The following is an 18,008-nucleotide window of genomic DNA, read 5'->3' as shown; positions in this document are numbered from 1 at the left end:
GGGTCAGAAGAAAAGAATGAAGACAAAAGCTGCGAGTACATACACAAATGACTAAGCTGCAGCTATAAACAGACCCATTTAGTGTTTATTTTATTTCAACAGAAACTATCTGATGCAAATAAAAAAAACAAGAGATTAAAAAAAACCATCAACTTTTGGATAAAGACAGAAAAGATAAAATAAAGAGTTCCGACAGAGTCARGTCACAAACCAGCTGACATATCCCAACAGTCGAGACAACAAAACGTGAATAAAGAGGTTTAAAATAAATCACATTACCTTATTGACAAGCTCAATAAGATTTTTGATCTCTTCTTCTACATCGGAGACAAATTTCAGGTCTTTTCTGAAACAAAAAGAGTGGAGCAAACATGCAAGTTTGTGTGACAATCCACTTGTTTCCAATTGCTCTGAGGATTAAAACAAGTTAATCTGTGTGTAACAAATGTTTTTAAAAAGAGGAATCAAACCTGGCATCATCTTTGAGACTGTCGCTGTACACAGAGGTGGAGCGAACATTGAATGGGTCAGAAGAAGAGTCTATCTGTAGCGCCTCCGCTAAACGCCTGTTTCTTTCCAAAGTGGCACAATCCTGATCACATTCAAGCCTGTAAACAAATTCAAATCTGTAGGCTGAATGTGAATAAAACCTCATTTATTTCATGCAAAAACTAAAATGGCATAAAAATGAACCAGCTCCAAGTGTCACATTTAAATAAAATAATAAACAATAATAAGTATTTAATTGTCTATGAATTCCAAGAACTTGTTTCTAACTTTACCTTGTCTGTTTTAGCTCCTTCTTGGTGAGGAGCGGGCCGATGTCCATAGACTCYCCGGGCTGCATGTCTGACAGTTTGCTGGCCATGGTGATGGCTGCATACCTGGAGGTCAAAACATAAGAATATCTCAACTGCGGTGCTTTGAAAATGTTAAAAACCTGAACTTAAAGTGAGCAGAACGGACCTCTGATATGAGCTGGCAGCTTCAGCGCAGGCAACAGTTTCCTTTTTTCGACCACAGCTACATTGCAGAGATACCTGTGAAGACCCCACAAGCTGATTAAAACAMTTTGTCTGCAAATACGTCACCTTATTCCTGGCTTGACAGTGACCTTATGAGAACCAGAGCAGCTGTGGAGAGGTGTCGCGGTTATTTTATCTAAAACAAACATTTATTGAAGCTACAGTTTTATGGTAGATGTTATCACGTCTGCTGAGCTGTAAATAACAAAAATACACAGACTGGACTTTTTTTTATAGTGCTGCACCTTTGCAGTGCAGGTGGTGCGTGGGCAGCTGCTGCCTTTGTGGCAGGGAGCTGAACACGGGTGGCCGCAGTCGGGTCGAGGCAGCGTGCAGGGCTGCTGGCAGCCGCCTTCAGGCAGACACTCGGCCCGGTGGCAGAGCCGTTTGCAGCGGTGCATCTCGCAGGGCAGCAGCTTGTTGCACGTCAGACCACAGGAAATGTCTTGCAGATGGCACGGGATGTTGCTGCGTTGCTGCGAATCAAAAGAAACGAGCAAAGCTTGACTTTTCCTTCAATTATAAGCCATAAACTTGTAATCTCTGCAGCACATTACCTCATGCTTTCCCATGCACCATTTCTGAACGAGGTAGGTGCAGGGGGGGCATTTGTCRTCGCTGTGGCAATTATGAAACACTAAATCAGAGGAAAAGGCTGTTAGAGTTATTGTCAATGCTGCACTGTTAGCAGTTATTGTTCTATCGTACCTGGGTGGTCACACTCGTGTCTTTTTGTGCACATGTTTTTGCACTCAGGGGGCTTTGTGCCACAGGGGATCGGTGGGTACAACACAGTGAGCCCGCAGTGACACGTCAGCTCGTCGAAGCCTGCCAACAGGGGGAGCCGTGACACGCTCAGTGACAAACATAATACCACAAAGGCAAGAAAAGAAACAAGAGATTACATGGAAACTCTAAATGAGATGTTTTTCTGAGGACTGTGTAGCTTTATGTTGCGTTTGAGGCTGGGCGTATAAATAGACGAGCGCAGGACTCACTGGACTGCCAGCAGGGTTCACAGTTTCCACGATGACAAACCTCCTGGCAGCGGTGGAGGCCACAGTTCAGCTTGTAGCCACAGATCAGGGAGCACTTGTGCTCCACGTTCTGCATGGACAGATGAAAAAAAAAAAAGGTCAAAAAATAAACATTTTGTAATGTGTTCTGCAAGCTGATCAAACACAAAATTTGAATAAAAAACATCTGGCTGCTTTACGGGATTGATGACATTCATTAAATCAAAACAGAAAAACCTTTAGCATGCACAATATATGTTTCTAATTCTGAATGCAGTGGCTTTCATACTGTTGAGACAAAACCTCATTTATCATGCATGACATCTTCCTCCATGCAAAATAAAATACAACTTAGAAAAAAACGGAGGAAATTAAAGTTCCTGTGACATGCATATTCTTCAAATACAAAAAGTAAAAAAAATCTTTATATTTAAGAAACTTGGCATAACTCACACGATTTTACCCATTTTGTCTCATAACTGGCAGATTTTCTTTGAAGTGAAACACGAAGTGACATCAAAGGGGAACTCTAAGAAATTAAACTCCCTGCTCTTTGATTATTGAAACATTATTTAAATTCCGACTCTTCTTCATGTCTGATAGTGACACAAAAAAATCCAAAGAAACATCAGATTCTTCTCAGTCTGTGCTGTTGACCACTGTAGTGACGCTCGTTTACATTCTGACACCCCCCTTTTGTCATCACTTCCTCTTACATCACAGGCAAATATCTGAACTGCTCATCTCAGCGTTGTGATTTTATTTCAATCTGTTATTACTGTCATCTTTACAAAAATGCTTTCATATTTATTACAAACATCTGTTGTCACAGGCACTTTAAAAATTTGGCTATTTTTTCTGGAAGGAAATAGATTTTTTTAGAAGGTAAACCCAGGAAAACACTGTGCAATCCCTTTTCCTTTACATTTCTTTTCACCTTAAAAGGAGACATATCCTGCTTTTAAATCCTTCTTTTTCATATTTAAATCATTCAGTTGGGGTCTATATAAAGTGGAACTGCAATGCTTTGGTCTGAATTTCTCCTCATTGTTTCRCCACAAGCCCCTCTTTTATCTGAGATGTGTCTCAGATCAACTCATTTTGAGGCTGTCTCTTTAAAGCCAAACAAAGCAATTCACACCCTGCCCCCCTTCCAGCTTTCCTAACAGTCCATTCTAGTTTGTTACAGGTTAACTAGCAGTGCAGTAATGTTTTATTTATAAATTAATTACAAGATGTCAACAAGGGAAGATTTGTCCATCCAGCCTTACAAGATGGAGCCAGAGGAGAATGAAGACCACCAAATTGTAGTTGGTAAGTCCAGACCTTATTTAGAGGTTCTGTCACAAATAATTTGACGTATTTCATAAAACATCATAGAAAATAGAGAAAACTCTATGGGTTAAAGAATATGACCCTAACAGAATTTAAAGATATCTACGCAGCACCGGGAAATACTAAATTCTTTTTCTCTGCACTCCTACAGACCCCAAGTACACAACTAAATGTATTTTACTGCTAAAAAAGTGGATTTTGCATGATGTGCCCCCGTTAATTAAATTTTTCAGAAGGTCTGGTATTTGAGACTAAAGATTCACGACTTTATATGATAAATGCTGAGTCAGGTCTCATGACGACTCACCACACAACAGAGTTCTCCACACTTGTGTCGACCACAGGAGCGTTTCTTGTTGCAGCGTTTCTCACACGTGAACACGAGCTCTTCTGAACCGAGAAGATCACAGATGAAATGTAAGACGACAAGTCAGGAACGTGGTCAAGTTGAACTGGACTCATTAAAAAAAAACAATACCTTCTTTTTGGATTTTAGCACACGGTACCTCCTGAAAACAAAACAATCGGAAAATCTTTTAAATCTTTGAAAACAGGAACAAAGAATAAATAAAAACCATCCTGCTGATCAAGTTCCCACCTTAGTCTTGGAGCCACAACGACACCTGATGGTTGAGGTCAAAGAGCACGGCCCGCAGCTGCCCTCGTGGCATAAATTCTGACACAAATGGATGGTGTCTAAAATAACAGAGGCTCGTTATCTCATGACAAAAAAAACTTTAAAAACAACACCAGTGGGCTGAAGATAATGCACGTCCTGTTTACARTACAAACACAAACACAATAGACCACCAGGAAGACATGAGAACCGTTCTGTCTGAAAATAGATCCCAGACACAAATATGAAAACAGAAGATGTTAAGAGTTAATTTAGGGAACTCTGATGACTGTAACGTTGGGGATCATACTTATGTCAGACGTTCAACTCATTGTCAGTTATATAAAAACAAGTTACGCATCACGTTTGATGGATATAATAACAGAAACTCCACTGTWTTTGTATTTGATAGCAAACATTTAAGTGTTTTAAGTTAATACAAAAATCTGATTTTCAACAGTCTTTCATTGAGTTGTTCAGATTTTTACCTCTTCAGCTTAAAGTAGAAGAAATCCATCCTCATCATCTTTATTTCCTCCCATTCTAACTTTAAATAATGATGCATTCACTGTAKACCAGGAGGGGGAAAACTAAACTTACTTTGCTTCAGGTTTTGTTTTGCTACAGCCTCTAAATTCTCACAAGTTGTTTTATTTTTCACTTCATAAAACTCATTTTACTAACAGATGTTGCTGGAAAGCTCCAAGGACTTGTGCATATTTTGACTCCAACATTTGTTTGCATTTTTTGGAACTCTACTCTGAATTTATGCTTTTGGGATGAAGTGCTTCAGGTTGAAGAAATTCACAAATGTTCTTTGAAGAGACGTTTCTCCTCACCATTGGAGCCACAAGGTAACGGTTTGTTACACGTCTTTCCACAAGAAGGGATGGGATCGGAGCAGGTTTGTCGTTCAGAGTAGCCCAGCTCCAGGAGTTTGGCCAGTGGGGTCTGACCGCAGGGGCACGTCTTCACCAGGCTGGGTGAGCGGGGGCACGGCTGGCACGGCCCGGGGTGGCACAGCTCCAGGCAGCGGTGGGCCTCACAACTCAGCATCCTGAGCGGAAAACACAGCTGGGTTACGAAAGGAACGATCTCACTAAACATAAACATCTGTAGTGATGCAGTCACTTACTTTGAACAAACTTTTTGACAAGAGAAATGTCCTGAGCCGTGAAGCGCCTCTTTATCGGTGCCACAAGGGACCGTACGAGTCGTGACTCCGCAGTAACAAGCTACACACAGATGGAAAATAAARGGATGATTTTACAAACACCAGGTGCTGAACATCAGTTGGTTCCTCTTGGTTTTCAGCGTGGTTCAGCCACATTTAACTCACTCTGCTGAACTTGCAGCTGGCAGGGCTGACAGGTGCCGCTGTGGCACACCTGCGTGCAGGTGTGTTCGCCACAGTTGAGTAAGGCGCCGCACACTTTGTCACACTGGAGCGCTGAAGCCTGGCCGCAGCGCATTGGCTGACTGAACGACAACACAACAATAAAGGTGTCAAATCCAACGCAACAAGGACACCGTGAAAACACAAAACACTGCAAAGTGTAACAGTAAAAAGGCTGAGCTGAATCTAAATGACCTCGTCTTCCCACAGACGCAGGATCTGGTTACAAATGCAGGACACTGAGGACAAGGTCCAGGGTGACACAAGCTGAGGAGAGACACAAGAGTCAACATGAAAACAAAAGTCCAGCTCCTAAACGTTTACGGAAATGTTTAACAATATATGTTGCATGTATGGAAGAACCTGTCCCACATTTATGATCAAGCTGCTATTTTCTGACATTTAGTTTTTTTTCTATATATTTTTTATCGTGAAGACTCATTTTGTGCTAGAGAATAAAAACTGTCGCACCAACACTGAAGTCAGATTCAACAAAATAAATAAATAAATAAAAGCAAAAATGGCTTTTAGACATGTCAAAAAAGAAGAAGCACAATCAAACAGGGTTGATGTTGAATGTACAAATTATTTTTCTTGTATTTGATTGTATGTACTTATTTATTTATTTGCCCCTTTAACCAGCTGATTCATTTTTTTACGTTTATTCATTTATTTATTTAATTATTTATTTTTATTCAATAAATTTTGTGTACATTACTCTATATTTATTAATTACCTATCCTCAAATACTGGTATTTTGACTAATATTAAGATCAATCACATTGTTTTACTTTACAGCTCAGTTTATTTATTTATTTCACTTCTCCTTTCACTCTCTGTATCTTCTTTTTGTTTGTTTTAGTTCTTTGCTTTGCTATGAAATGTTGCAAGATTGTCTATAATGTTTGTCTTTATTGTGTTGTAAATAAAAAAAAAACAGGGTTGATTTTTTTTTGATTCATAAAAAAATGTATGATTTGGAGATACGTTAATTTATCTGAGAAAAGTTAAATCTAATCTGAGCAGTTTTTGCATCCAAACCTTTTTACACATGCCTCAATTTTTTTTTACTTTTACTCTGTAGGTGTGATCATCCTAGTCACAGTTTTTAAGCTTTAAACTCCAAGTCAATCATTAAAACTGAAGCAGACTTTTAAATGAGATTAAACATTTTTATAAAAAAAAAGTCCTAAAGTTAATTTTTTTTCCTATTCAAGCACCTAGGAGTAAACAGGTGGTTTTACTTTTCAATTTAATTTTAAACCAAAATGTAGACCTACATGTTACTTTAAAATCTCCATTCTCCTTTAGAAAAACAAGTAAAACAACTATACAACAGAGAAAATAGCCAAAGTGCAAAAACTGTGTTTCTTTTCAACGTTATATTTCATCCTGAGATGTTACAAAGAGAAGCAGAGCGAGMTGAGTTTTCACAGCTCACATGTTACAGGGGTGGTTGCAGTCCACTCCACTCCTCTTCTTCCCACACATGTCACCACAGCTGTGGGGAATCTCACTGCGCTGCCATTCAGGGTTTGTCACTTTACCTGCCAATCAAACATGGAACCAAAGTGAATGTTTAGTTTCGTGCAGAACGGGAAGACGTGACAGACTTTAGACCCGTGACCCGAAAGCGAGACGTGCCGAGGGTAGAGAGCTGTGAGTGTTCGCACGGATCAAACATGTGCTCACCACAGAAGCAGGTGTAGGTGGTCGGATGCTTCAGAGCAACATTCTGGCAAGCTGGACAACGCCAACCTTCAGCTGAATCTGGACGAAAAGAAAAAAGAAAAAGCTTAATTTGACCTTTTTTTGTTTTTACATATAAAACAAATCTAATATTTAAAGAAAATCTACTTTTTAGTGTTAAATCAGCAGGCCTCAGGAACAGGCACCAGCTCTAAACAAAACATATCGCCTTGTTTTTTTTTGCAGAACACTGCTGAGCAGCTCCCGAGGGTTCGAAACGCCAATGTGGCATTAAAACGGCCGTACCGTCTGCCTGTGAGGCCGGGGACCGAGCCCACTTCTTGATGCAGTTCAAGTGGAAGACATGGAAGCAGCTCTGGCAGCTCCACACCGGGGCCATGAGCCGAATCACGTCGCAGCACACCATGCACTCGTATTTCTCCTCGGACAGCTGTTCAATCAGACATCCTGAGGAGGAAGGAGGGCAGAGGTTCAGAGCGCAGCTGACAAACAAACATTCTGGCTGACAGATGAAAGGCCAAACAGTTCAGTTCACAAGCGTTTATACACAAAAGGCAAATGGTAAATGTATCATGGAGAACTAAATCGTGCAACTTTTAGATAAACAAGTAATTATTTCAGTGATTATTGCCCCAACAAAAAACAACCCAAGAATATATAAAGATATGTTTCTATAAACAGCCTCAACATAATCAAAACAAAGCCTTTGTTGACGCCATGTAACTCTTTAGATACAGTTAGCTTCACTTAAGGTACTAATCTAATCTGAGTCATAACTATTAGAAAAAAAAAAAACTCTAAAATGTGAAATTCAGGAGATCTATTCTTTGACCTCCACACTGTAATTTGCAGAAATGTCCTTCTAACCTGTCTGTGTCTCTTTGCTCTTGGGCATCTTCTCTGAGCTCCTCAGACCCTGTTTGTTGTTCGAATAGTTCGTTCTTCTCCCCACTTTGCTCTGAAAGGGTCTGTGTGGTCCTGAGCCTCTTCCAGGCTGACAGCCAGGATCCTGAGGTGGTCTGATCCGGTCAGAGTCAACCCGGTCAGCAGCGCCGCTCTCTGAGCTCGCCTCTTCTCCAGCAGGTGGTTTAGGCGGTTTGATGGGTCCGTGCCGCCGCTTCACGTCGTCGTGTTTGTTCTGGTGATCGTAGTGTTGAGGTTTGGAACCGGGTTTGCTCTGTGGGGTTCTCTCATTCTTCTCTGAAACTGGGTGTTTTTCTTCTCTGGCACCGTGTGGCCTATGACCCGGTGCAGTCGTGTGGTTCTCCTTTGTTTGATCATTCCTCTCAGTCTGTTCTCCCCTCCTCTGCTCCCGGCCAGCACTCCTGGGCTTCTTAATGTGAGCACCCTGCTCCAGGTTGGTCGGCTCCAAATCTCTATTTATGCCTTCTCTCCTCCAGCTGGGTCCTTCAGGTCCATCCATGGGATATGTCTGGAAGCCGTGTCTGTACCTATTACTCGCATCATACTGGCCAAAATCAGCCCCAGATTTGTGCCTCCAGGAGCCAGAACCACCAAAATTTCCATTTAGACTTCTATTTCCTTCTCTCCTTCCTCTACCTCTGCCCCTCCTTCTGAATAGATCCTCTCCTTGATGAGGAGGAGGGTTATTCTCTGGGTTATTTAAACCGCTTTGGCCAAATGGGTGTTTAAAGGCCTGATGAAGGTTTCCGGACTGCTGAAATGGCTCGTAGCTCTTACTACTCAGGTTTCGATCATTGTTGTATCTGGGTCCTCCTCTTCTAGATTTGTTTTGATGTGCTGTCACATCTGGACTGAATTCAGGTGGGTCTGCAAACAGAAATAGTGACGGTAAATGAATGACTAACCACTGACAAACACATTCATAATAAATATAGAAAACATATACATGAAATTGTTTTAAGATTCCATTTGAAATAGGCTCTGTGCTGAGTTTGAGTTAATATAAAAGTGTTTCATCCCTTGGGTTTAGGAACTTTTTATGCCCAAATGATAAAGGTAATGGATTAAAAAAGCTTAAACAGACAAACAACAAATATAAAATCCAACCCTCTGAAAATGGTCAGGTAACGAACAAAACAAAAGCTAAAGAAAAACTTTTAAATATCTTCAAACAGCCGAACTCTATAAGAGATTACAAAATGTCGGGGCTCTTTTAAACAAAGTTCACTTATTTATAGATGATATAATCAGGMTCTGATTTAAATTAACAAACATAAAGAGCTGTTCAATCCAGATTAATCTATAACACAGTATAGTCGCATTAAAATTGCTATATATCCGTAATTAGTGGACCTTAGAACAAGTATAATGCTGTTATAAAGCCCCTTGACTTAAACAACCAATAATATTATCAATAATTACCTGTGGCTTCAGCTCTGTCATTAAATGTTGTGAAATAGCACTAGCCTTAGCCTTAGCTGCTGGAGCTAACTGGTCACATGCCGCTTATTTAGGTCCTGTTTCAGGTCAGGTGGATGTCGGTTTCAAAGTCTCCGTCTCWTATTATGTCAGARATTACTAAWGGTTGAGTTGAGCATTCTTTTAGASCAACATTTAACATTTRCTATACTTTAAAAGTTCCTAAAACGAAGCTAGCGAAGCCGATATTAGCGTGACATTAACCATCTATGTATGTCAACATGCTAGCGTGCCCAATTAAGGGCTCATTTAATTTTAATATGAAAACCCAACTCAGGATATCTTTACRAGTTGGTAATTTAGTGAGTATATGTTTTACCTGAGTAGCCTTCAGCCATTGAACTCCGCTGCTTCGACCAAGTTTACGAACGGCAGGTTGTTTTTAAAGAGGTGACAAGTTSAACCAGATCCTCAGAGACAGAGTCCTCCTCTTCACTTCACCTCCTGTTGGTGAAACTGACACGAATATTCCTAAAAACTATAAGAATTTCCTTCCGTTTGCTTCAACTCACCAACGAAAAACAGCTAGGCTAGCAAAGCGAGCTACCGTCGTAAAGTTCACCTGACCTGAGTCGAGACCGGAACTTCCGCTCGATATTTTCAAAATAAAGGGCTTTCAGATAGACATTTCCTGCAAACGGATATGAAATACAGTATACACAGAGTTAAATAACACGATTTATCATATAGGATTAAAAGAAATAAAAATAGTTTTCGATACATTTTACTTCACACGTCATCTTTTTTTGAAACGTGGTTGAAAATTATTCCTAATTTTATCTTTGACTCAAACTTATCCAAATATAATATATTTATATTTTATTTAGTTAATGTATTTGTCAAACTATTAGGTCTTTACTTTTCATTGTGATGCAGTATTTTCTTCTACAACTCTGCCTAATTATTAAAGAAAAAAAGAAAAGAAAAGAAAAGAAAAGAAAGAAAAAAACATGCCCACAGGATGGCGCTTCTAGTTTGAGTTCATACAAAGTATGGCAAGCCGATTTATCTTAAAAGTTGCACCGGATCTTCAAAATACATCTGTCATTTAGTTCTTTCTGTAGTCAAACAGAATTATTAAATTATTTAGAATAACAATCTTATTTTCCTCAAAAAAAAAATTTTTTTTCCTAGTGTGTTTGTCTTTCTGCTCCAGATATCCAGAATGAAGCTGAACATCTGAAATATATATTTTTGAGGAGAAACGAGAAAAGTGACGATATTTTTCTGTAATTAGGAGTTACGTAAAGATATATCCACAATCTAATAAATTGTGCATTTTTAAACAAAAAATCTAGTAGGTGTGTTTTCACAAATTATTCTTTTACATTTTTATTTTATTTTAATTGACCATGAAATCCCTTCAAGCTGCTGGTCAGGTGATAATGGCCAGCTTTCAACAATCTACGCGTGATTTTAAAGCTGGACATGAACAATTTGAAAATAATTTTCATTCACTATTTAAAATTCCTCATAGTAACTAATTTTGCAAGCACAGACCTTAAATCAAGGGACAAAAAAAAAACGGTTTTAAATATCTCAAATAGTTCAGATGATCATAAAATGGAAAACATCAGAATTGATAAATATAAAGACCGGAATAAAGTGGTTTGATGTGTTAAAATAATCTGCCTTATCTTGTGATGATGGAGAGTTTGAGGTAAAACATTCCTTTTTGTAAGTTTTGATGTTGACCACATTTTCCTGTGTGGTGTGTTCCCTTTTGCATTTATGTAGTTTTAAAAAGGAAGTGAAAGTGAATGAAAAGATTATTCTTTGAAAACACCTATTTTGTTGTTGTTAATAGATTTATCACAGACTCTGAGATAAATAACTGTCTGTTTTGTATCTGGGAGAGGAAAATAGATTAAATCCCTCAATCATGTGGGAATATTTTCATGGATAATGCAGATAAAAAACAACAATTAAACAAGTAAGGGTCTTTTGGCAAGTTTTGAATGTATTTTAGCAGCATGTAACGTGTATTTTATCTGCAGCTGCAGACACAGTTTTAAAATGTTTGTTTTTAGTTTTTACATGCATTCTGTGACATTCAACCAACCACTCCGCAGTCAGAGAGCGCGCATGCGCATTGACGCTGTTCGTCAGCGTCAAGWGGGTAGAAGAAAACTGCGTCAAGTTTACGTCAAGCAACACATACCAAAACCTGTGCTAGTCGGTTTTCAAAATAAAACACACCCTTTTGTTAGAAATAATTGTAGTTAAACGTAGTTCCACCTAAACATCCTATTCGAGATTCTGCACAGGTCTGATTTTGTTACATTTGTTTACTTTTACAGATTACAACGAGACTAATGGAGGTCAATCCTACTTCCACGTCGTTTATCAGCAGATTCAGGATTACTAGAGAAGACTGCATCATTATAGCTCGTGATAACATTTTAATTAGCGATGTCCGATAATATCAGCCTACAGATACAATCGGTCCGATATTAGCATAAAAATGTAAACATATCAGTATTGGTTTTTCTTCTGATAACAAAAGCCTGATAAATTAACGCCTGGATTTGATCAAAATGTGTTAATAAATGCTTGTGGTCCAGAGACGTTCAACGGTGCACGATCGATGACATCAAACTGGATCGAATGGAGAGCATGATCCAAACTATTGTTTGAGACAAAATGTAAAAAAAATAAATAAATATGACTTTTCCCATAACTTCAATGAAATGTTTTTTTTTAAATTATTAATATTATTTGTACAATGTTTACTTATGGAATTCATCCAGTGGGGTAGCTATCACAGTAAAAACAGGCATAATGACCCTGTCGGAATCAGAAATTAAGTGTTGAACAATATCAGAATGATCAGAATGGCTGGTTTAACTCCTTTTTTTTGTGGAAGAAAATGACAAGTATATCGGCATATCGAATATCGGCAAAAAGTCAATATCGAGCATCTCTCATTTTAATGTTTGGTTTCAGGCTTTGCAATGGGTACCCATTTCAATGAGTCCTAAATGGATTGAGTTTATTTTGAAACGTTTTACCGGAAGTTGTGTTTTCCATTAACATTAGCTCGACTCGAGCCCACGGAACACAGCTCTGAACGCAGCAGAGCGAAAGAGAGAGTAGCAGTGAGTGTGTCTGCGGCACCGTGTGGCTGTTGGAAAAAAAAGAAAGAAAGAAAAGAAAAAAAAAAAGACACACACACAAACTACGGCTGAAGAGGAAAGGACCGAACCACGGCGCAGTTCCAGACGACTTTGGACTATGCTAAAACCCCACACTCGGGCTGCTAACGGTGCGCCTGCTTTAACGACACGCGCGTCTCTCTCTCCTTTTTTTGCACATCTGTAGATCATAATGAAGGCATTTCTTCACCGTGGCTCTTTCTCCGAGGTTTAGTCAAGACGCGGGGGTGACACTATAGGAACGTGTCGTTTTTCAGACCTGTCTCTCACAAGGAAAACACTCGCCGAGGGGACGCACCCMTGTACGGTTTAAGACGGATTCCTCCCCGGAGAACACCGAAGTCGTTTGAGAAGAAGGATAAAGACACGTCCTGATCATCCCGAGAGTTTCAACAGCTCTGCAAAAGGGAGGGAGGGAAAACGCGGCGTTGTCCTTCCTTCGTCTTGCACCCCGCCAACCATCAGCTTTGTTTTTTTTTATGTCATTCTTCTTTCATGCTTTTGTCTTTCTGAAGCTTCATCGCCGAGCCTTTCTCTGGGCATTTTTATCCCCTCCCTCCCCTCTATCCCCCCGTTAAAGGATGCCGGATCAAATATCGGTGTCCGAGTTTCTCTCGGAGACGACAGAGGATTACAATTCCCCGACCACGTCCAGCTTCACCACCCGCATGCAGAGCTGCAGGAACACCGTGAACGTGCTGGAGGAGGTAAGGAGGCCACGCACAGAGAGAGAGGGGGGGGGGCGGATAAAACGACCTTCCCCGTTCATTTTGTTTGCTTCAGACAGAAAATACCAACTGGAAATACACGGCTGGCTATTTTTAAGGTGTTTATAACTCAACAGAGGGTACAGAATAGGCTTCATGGTGCACAAACGCCGCTCAAAATTGCACCTGTTGCCGTAAGAGTGCAATTTTAAAAAAATACTTGCACGCCCCTTTAAATGTGAAAATCCATACATTTCACTTTTATACATTCAGACTGATGATGCAGTCAGTGTAGTCTACTGTTTATATATGAGGGGGATTTTGCAGCTGTTTCTGACCAAACATATGAAATAATAATAATAATAATAATAATAATAATAGAGGAGGAGACAGGCTTTGTTGGTAGAGTGCAGGGAATAGAAGGATGTGCACTCAGGCCTGCAGCTCTCTGTGTTCAGTGTTACATAACTCAGGGCTGCCAGGCTCTAGCTGTGTTTGTGTGACAGGGAGGGGAAAAAAAGACCCATTTTAGTCACTGGCTGCTGTCAGATATGGATGTTTCAGGTTCATTTTCTCCCTTTTTTGCACAAGCCTGGGTGCATACAAACAGACTTGGATGTCTTCATCGCACGCCATCGAAAGGCAACGCTGTTATTTTTTTTTTTGCCTGCATCTATCTGATAGCAAAATAAATGTTCAGAAAGTAATAATTGGAAACTACATACAACTGGTCGGTCTACGTTCCTACCCTCATCTATGGTCACGAGCTTTGAGTAGTGACTAAAAGAATGAGATCGCGGATACAAACGGCCGAAATGACTTTCCTCCGCAGGGTGTCTGGGCTCTCCCTTAGAGATAGGGTGAGAAGCTCAGTCATTCAGGAGGGACTCAGAGCAGAGCCGCTGCTCCTCCACGTCGAGAGGAGCCAGTTGAGGTGGCTCATCTGGTTAGGATGCCTTCTGGATGCCTCCCTGGTGAGGTGTTCTGGGCACATCCCACTGAGAGGAGGCCCAGAGGAAGACCCTGGACACGCTGGAGGGACTATGTTTCTCAGCTGGCCTGGGAACACCTTGGGATTACCCCGGACGAGCTGGTCCAAGTGGTTGGGGAGAGGGAAGTCTGGGTCTCTCTGCTTAGGCTGCTGCTCCCTAGACCCGGCCCTGGTTAAGCGAAAGAAAACGGACGGACGAATCTACAACTGGTTAATTTTTGGAGTCAGCCAGATTCAAGTTGGCTGCCAGTCAGCTGACTTAAAAAAATAAATAAACAACTTGGCTGTTACCAAATCAAATTTACAGACGTTCACCTAAAATTTGGCGCAGTCGTAATAGAGTCATCTCCAACATGTGTTTCAAGCACCAACAGAATGCACTTGATCTTCATTTAAAACTTTGACATTATCTAGTTGGAGTCCACTTTATCTGTCTATTAACAAAAGGTTTCATGAACCACTAGACGGGTTTAAATTAGGGATGTCCCCATCGGATACTCGATATTGGTGGCAGATATGGCCAGTTTTTGAAAATCAGGTAGAATCAGATTTTGTCATGTGATCGGGCCGATCCAGTTTTCACGACAGTTTTCAGCATCATCATGCTTTACAACTGCCATTAAGAAGTGTAGATGCACACAAGTATGCAACCATGTCCACAGCGTGGGAACACTTTTCAACGGAAAACAATGATACTGAAACTGCAGCTTGCAAAATCTGCAAACTGGATGTTTCTCGTGGTGGGAACAGCAGGGCTCAATTTAATACTACCAACCTTGTCACTTGGAAAGAAATAAAGCTATCGGATCGGTATCGGAAAGACTAACCATTTAAAAAATCAGATTGGATCGGGACATCCCTAGTTTAAATTAAACATTTTGGAAGCAATTACTAGATGTACATCCACAGCTCACAAAACTTTGGAGCCAACTCTGCATTTAAGATGGCTGCCACAGCTGACTGACCTTAGAAAGCGCAAACAGCTATAATTCTGTCATTTTAAAAGATAACATGCTTAAATTTGGTGTGATGGTGGCTAGGACTGGGCAAGAATTCAATTAAAAAAGATATTGCGATAGACACGTGGTCAGTATCATGGAAAAATTTGTCCAATGGGTCGTTGAAAACTTCACTGAACTCCGATCCAGAACTGCAGAACTGGGGGATGTAGGCAGAGGAAAGGCTTTACCCACTCGACCTCTTGCGGAATAGCTAACTCACTCGCTATTTGGTAAGCTAGCGACAAGTTTTAAATAACAAACACAGTAGCAGATTTAGGTTTCGCCTCATAACTGCTTAAAAAAAGAACGGCGTGGGGTGAAAGGAGAAAACGAGTGCAACAGCTTGAGAGGAAATTGTGGATAAAAGAGGAAAAGTCACATCACCAGTTTGGCAGTATTAATCAGCCTTTGTTCTCCTGTATCCTTTTACCAAATAGGTAAAACAAAATACTAATCAATAATTATCAATATGGACTGATATGAATGACTTATCCTGATACATTTTTAAGCCATATCACCCAGCTCTAATGGTAGCTGAGAGTCACTCACAACGTGACATCTCACAGTTTTGCACGGGCCTGTGCGTAATGTTATTCGACCAAAATTTCTACAGCGCAGTCGCTTCTCAAAATAAGATGATCTCAGTCCAAATCTCAGATATACAAGGCGGTGATTCCTTTTAATTAAAACTGGATATAAAACCAAGGAGGGTGAAATGTAATCAGGTCAGGCAGGTGGGTTTATGTTTTGCGTGTTTCCCATGATGGCATCCCTCCTGCCCTGATTAAATGGAGCATCAAACCAGTAGAGCGCGCACACCTTCGCTGTAGTGAGCTAATGCCAAAATGTGACCTCATTTCACACTTTGATGCAAATAGGAGTTACATCAGGCTTGCAGCGTTTAGTGCAATCTGTCACGTAAAGGCAGAATCATGAAACGGGACACCCAGATTTCCATTTTCGTTGCTTTAAATCAAAGATCTGGGACGAAGTAACTGCTTTAAATGTCATGTAAATGGTAAAATAAGGGTGGTCACAAGAGATGGGTTGCTATGAGAGTAAGCTGAGGCCTAGTTCTCCATTCAACATGTGAACCTCTGATTTTACAAGTTTATTGTTTCATATTTTTTTCCATGAAAGTCTGCCCCAAACAGAGCCAGTGGCTGGGTTTCATCTCAACATGGAGCCCAGTTTGTGTCTGCTGACTTTTAACAAGGAGGAGGCTCGCATCATGAATCACCTCCCTGGCTCCGTGCCTCTGATCCTCTGCAGCACAAACGAAAAACATCTGTCGGACAGGGCCGCCATGTGCGTCAGGCTCCAGTAGCCGCTCTGGAATTTTTTTTATTTTTGTTCCTTTCGCAGAGATCACATGACAAGGAAGACCGTTCTACTAGCATTAAAAAAATGGCGCGAGCTAGCTTCGTTCCTCCGTGTTTAAACAAAAGGCAAGACGCGGGGTCGCTCAGACCGGTATACACCCACGGCTTTACCTAAAAGCTGTTAGATCAGCATCTCTTTTATGATAACCAGAGTCCTGTTAGGCCCCTGCTCAGAAATGTATGTGCTCACATTTTGGAGCTTCTTTTACCTGAACTTTGTTTTAAAACATCCTTTTTCTTATTTGCTGAGCACGTAGCTGTCGTCCCCCAAACCCAAGCCATCCACATCTATTTTGTCCTGGCCATTTCCTTGGTATGCTGACAAGGTAAATTATGCAAAGGTACGGCGTGAATATTTAATACTGTAACCTGAGGGGGAGATTTGACCCAGCAGGAGTTGTCAGTCCCTGTGTGTGCTTCTACTGAGTCATCAGGAAGACAAAAGAAAAAAAGTTGTTGCAGCATCGTCTCATCATAATTCAGCCCTGCTTCAATTATTTAGAGGTGCAGATTAATGGTATGGAAATATTCAAGATTATCCATGCCCTACTGAAGTTGTTCACCAGTCAAACTGGTGCAGAAGTGTGGAAAACAAAACCATACGGAGAGAGAAAGTTTTAAAAATAACTGTTCTGCCTCGCCTGCTTGAGACAAAGAAGAAGGTGGTGGTGGTGTGTGTGTGTGTGTGTGTGTGTTTGCTGTGTGGGTGGCAGACCGGAAGCTGGCTGATGTGTCTAGTTTTTATTTTTGCTGTCATCTTTTGGTGCTAAGCAAATCATTGTTGTGTTGCTGTTCGCGCTGCATTTAATTTTTTTTTCTTTCCCAGAGAGCACTTGGCAGTCAAACTGTGTGTGAAGCTTGAGTATTCCGGCAGCAGACGTTGAGGTGCTCGTTGCACTTCTTTAAATCTGAAGAAAAACAGGCATTACGGATTTCAGGAGACGTGGCATGACGCGTACTTTGCAAAATGTCTTGTCATCTTTAGTTCCTTTATATGTTGCTCCAAGATGCCTGTCTCTCTTGTAATCCTTTCAAATTGTCTTGATCAGAATGTTTTCAAAGCTGCTCTCTGAAAGATTTTATTTCAATCTTTACTTATTTTGCCATTCATTTTTAGTCGACTTCGTGATAATTTTTTAGAAAAATGTTTATTTGTATTCAGGCTTGAAACTAGGGCTGTGTATTGGCAAGAATTTGGCGATACAATACATATCATAACAGAGGGGTCACGATACGATATATCCCGATATATTGCGATACTGTAAGCAAGG

The 18,008-nt window shown here is 40.5% G+C and overlaps 2 protein-coding genes across 4 annotated transcripts in view; one reads left to right on the top strand and one right to left on the bottom strand.

The window, feature by feature from the left end:
* Window positions 1-10,077, bottom strand: part of nfx1 (nuclear transcription factor, X-box binding 1) — a 12,412-nt gene extending 2,335 nt beyond the window's left edge. The window contains exons 1-20 of one of the 2 annotated variants that reach the window (XM_014008328.1): window positions 9,821-10,077; window positions 7,966-8,889; window positions 7,384-7,545; window positions 7,081-7,158; window positions 6,830-6,935; window positions 5,584-5,655; window positions 5,332-5,471; window positions 5,128-5,227; window positions 4,832-5,049; window positions 3,975-4,072; window positions 3,855-3,885; window positions 3,684-3,766; window positions 2,024-2,132; window positions 1,734-1,853; window positions 1,583-1,662; window positions 1,271-1,501; window positions 967-1,040; window positions 783-884; window positions 471-608; window positions 280-346 (exon numbers count right to left, since the gene is read on the bottom strand). In XM_014008328.1, the coding sequence (XP_013863782.1) occupies window positions 280-346; window positions 471-608; window positions 783-884; window positions 967-1,040; window positions 1,271-1,501; window positions 1,583-1,662; window positions 1,734-1,853; window positions 2,024-2,132; window positions 3,684-3,766; window positions 3,855-3,885; window positions 3,975-4,072; window positions 4,832-5,049; window positions 5,128-5,227; window positions 5,332-5,471; window positions 5,584-5,655; window positions 6,830-6,935; window positions 7,081-7,158; window positions 7,384-7,545; window positions 7,966-8,889; window positions 9,821-9,839 (2,952 nt within the window). In that variant the 5' untranslated portion in view covers window positions 9,840-10,077. The remainder of the gene's footprint in view (window positions 1-279; window positions 347-470; window positions 609-782; window positions 885-966; window positions 1,041-1,270; window positions 1,502-1,582; window positions 1,663-1,733; window positions 1,854-2,023; window positions 2,133-3,683; window positions 3,767-3,854; window positions 3,886-3,974; window positions 4,073-4,831; window positions 5,050-5,127; window positions 5,228-5,331; window positions 5,472-5,583; window positions 5,656-6,829; window positions 6,936-7,080; window positions 7,159-7,383; window positions 7,546-7,965; window positions 8,890-9,820) is intronic. The other variant, XM_014008327.1, reaches the window with a different exon arrangement.
* Window positions 10,078-12,510: 2,433 nt separating this feature from the next.
* LOC106517470 (arf-GAP with SH3 domain, ANK repeat and PH domain-containing protein 1) overlaps window positions 12,511-18,008 on the top strand; it is a gene marked incomplete at its 3' end in the record, with an annotated part of 60,024 nt that continues 54,526 nt past the window's right edge. Inside the window, 1 exon segment of one of the 2 annotated variants that reach the window (XM_014008325.1) lies at window positions 12,511-13,363. In XM_014008325.1, the coding sequence (XP_013863779.1) occupies window positions 13,238-13,363 (126 nt within the window). 2 annotated transcript variants of the gene reach the window in all.

This window comes from Austrofundulus limnaeus, unplaced genomic scaffold, assembly GCF_001266775.1.
Source record: "Austrofundulus limnaeus strain Quisiro unplaced genomic scaffold, Austrofundulus_limnaeus-1.0 Scaffold49, whole genome shotgun sequence".
Lineage (NCBI taxonomy): Eukaryota > Metazoa > Chordata > Actinopteri > Cyprinodontiformes > Rivulidae > Austrofundulus > Austrofundulus limnaeus.
The sequence above is the reverse complement of the archived record's forward strand: the minus strand, read 5'-3'. Positions and strand labels throughout refer to the sequence as shown.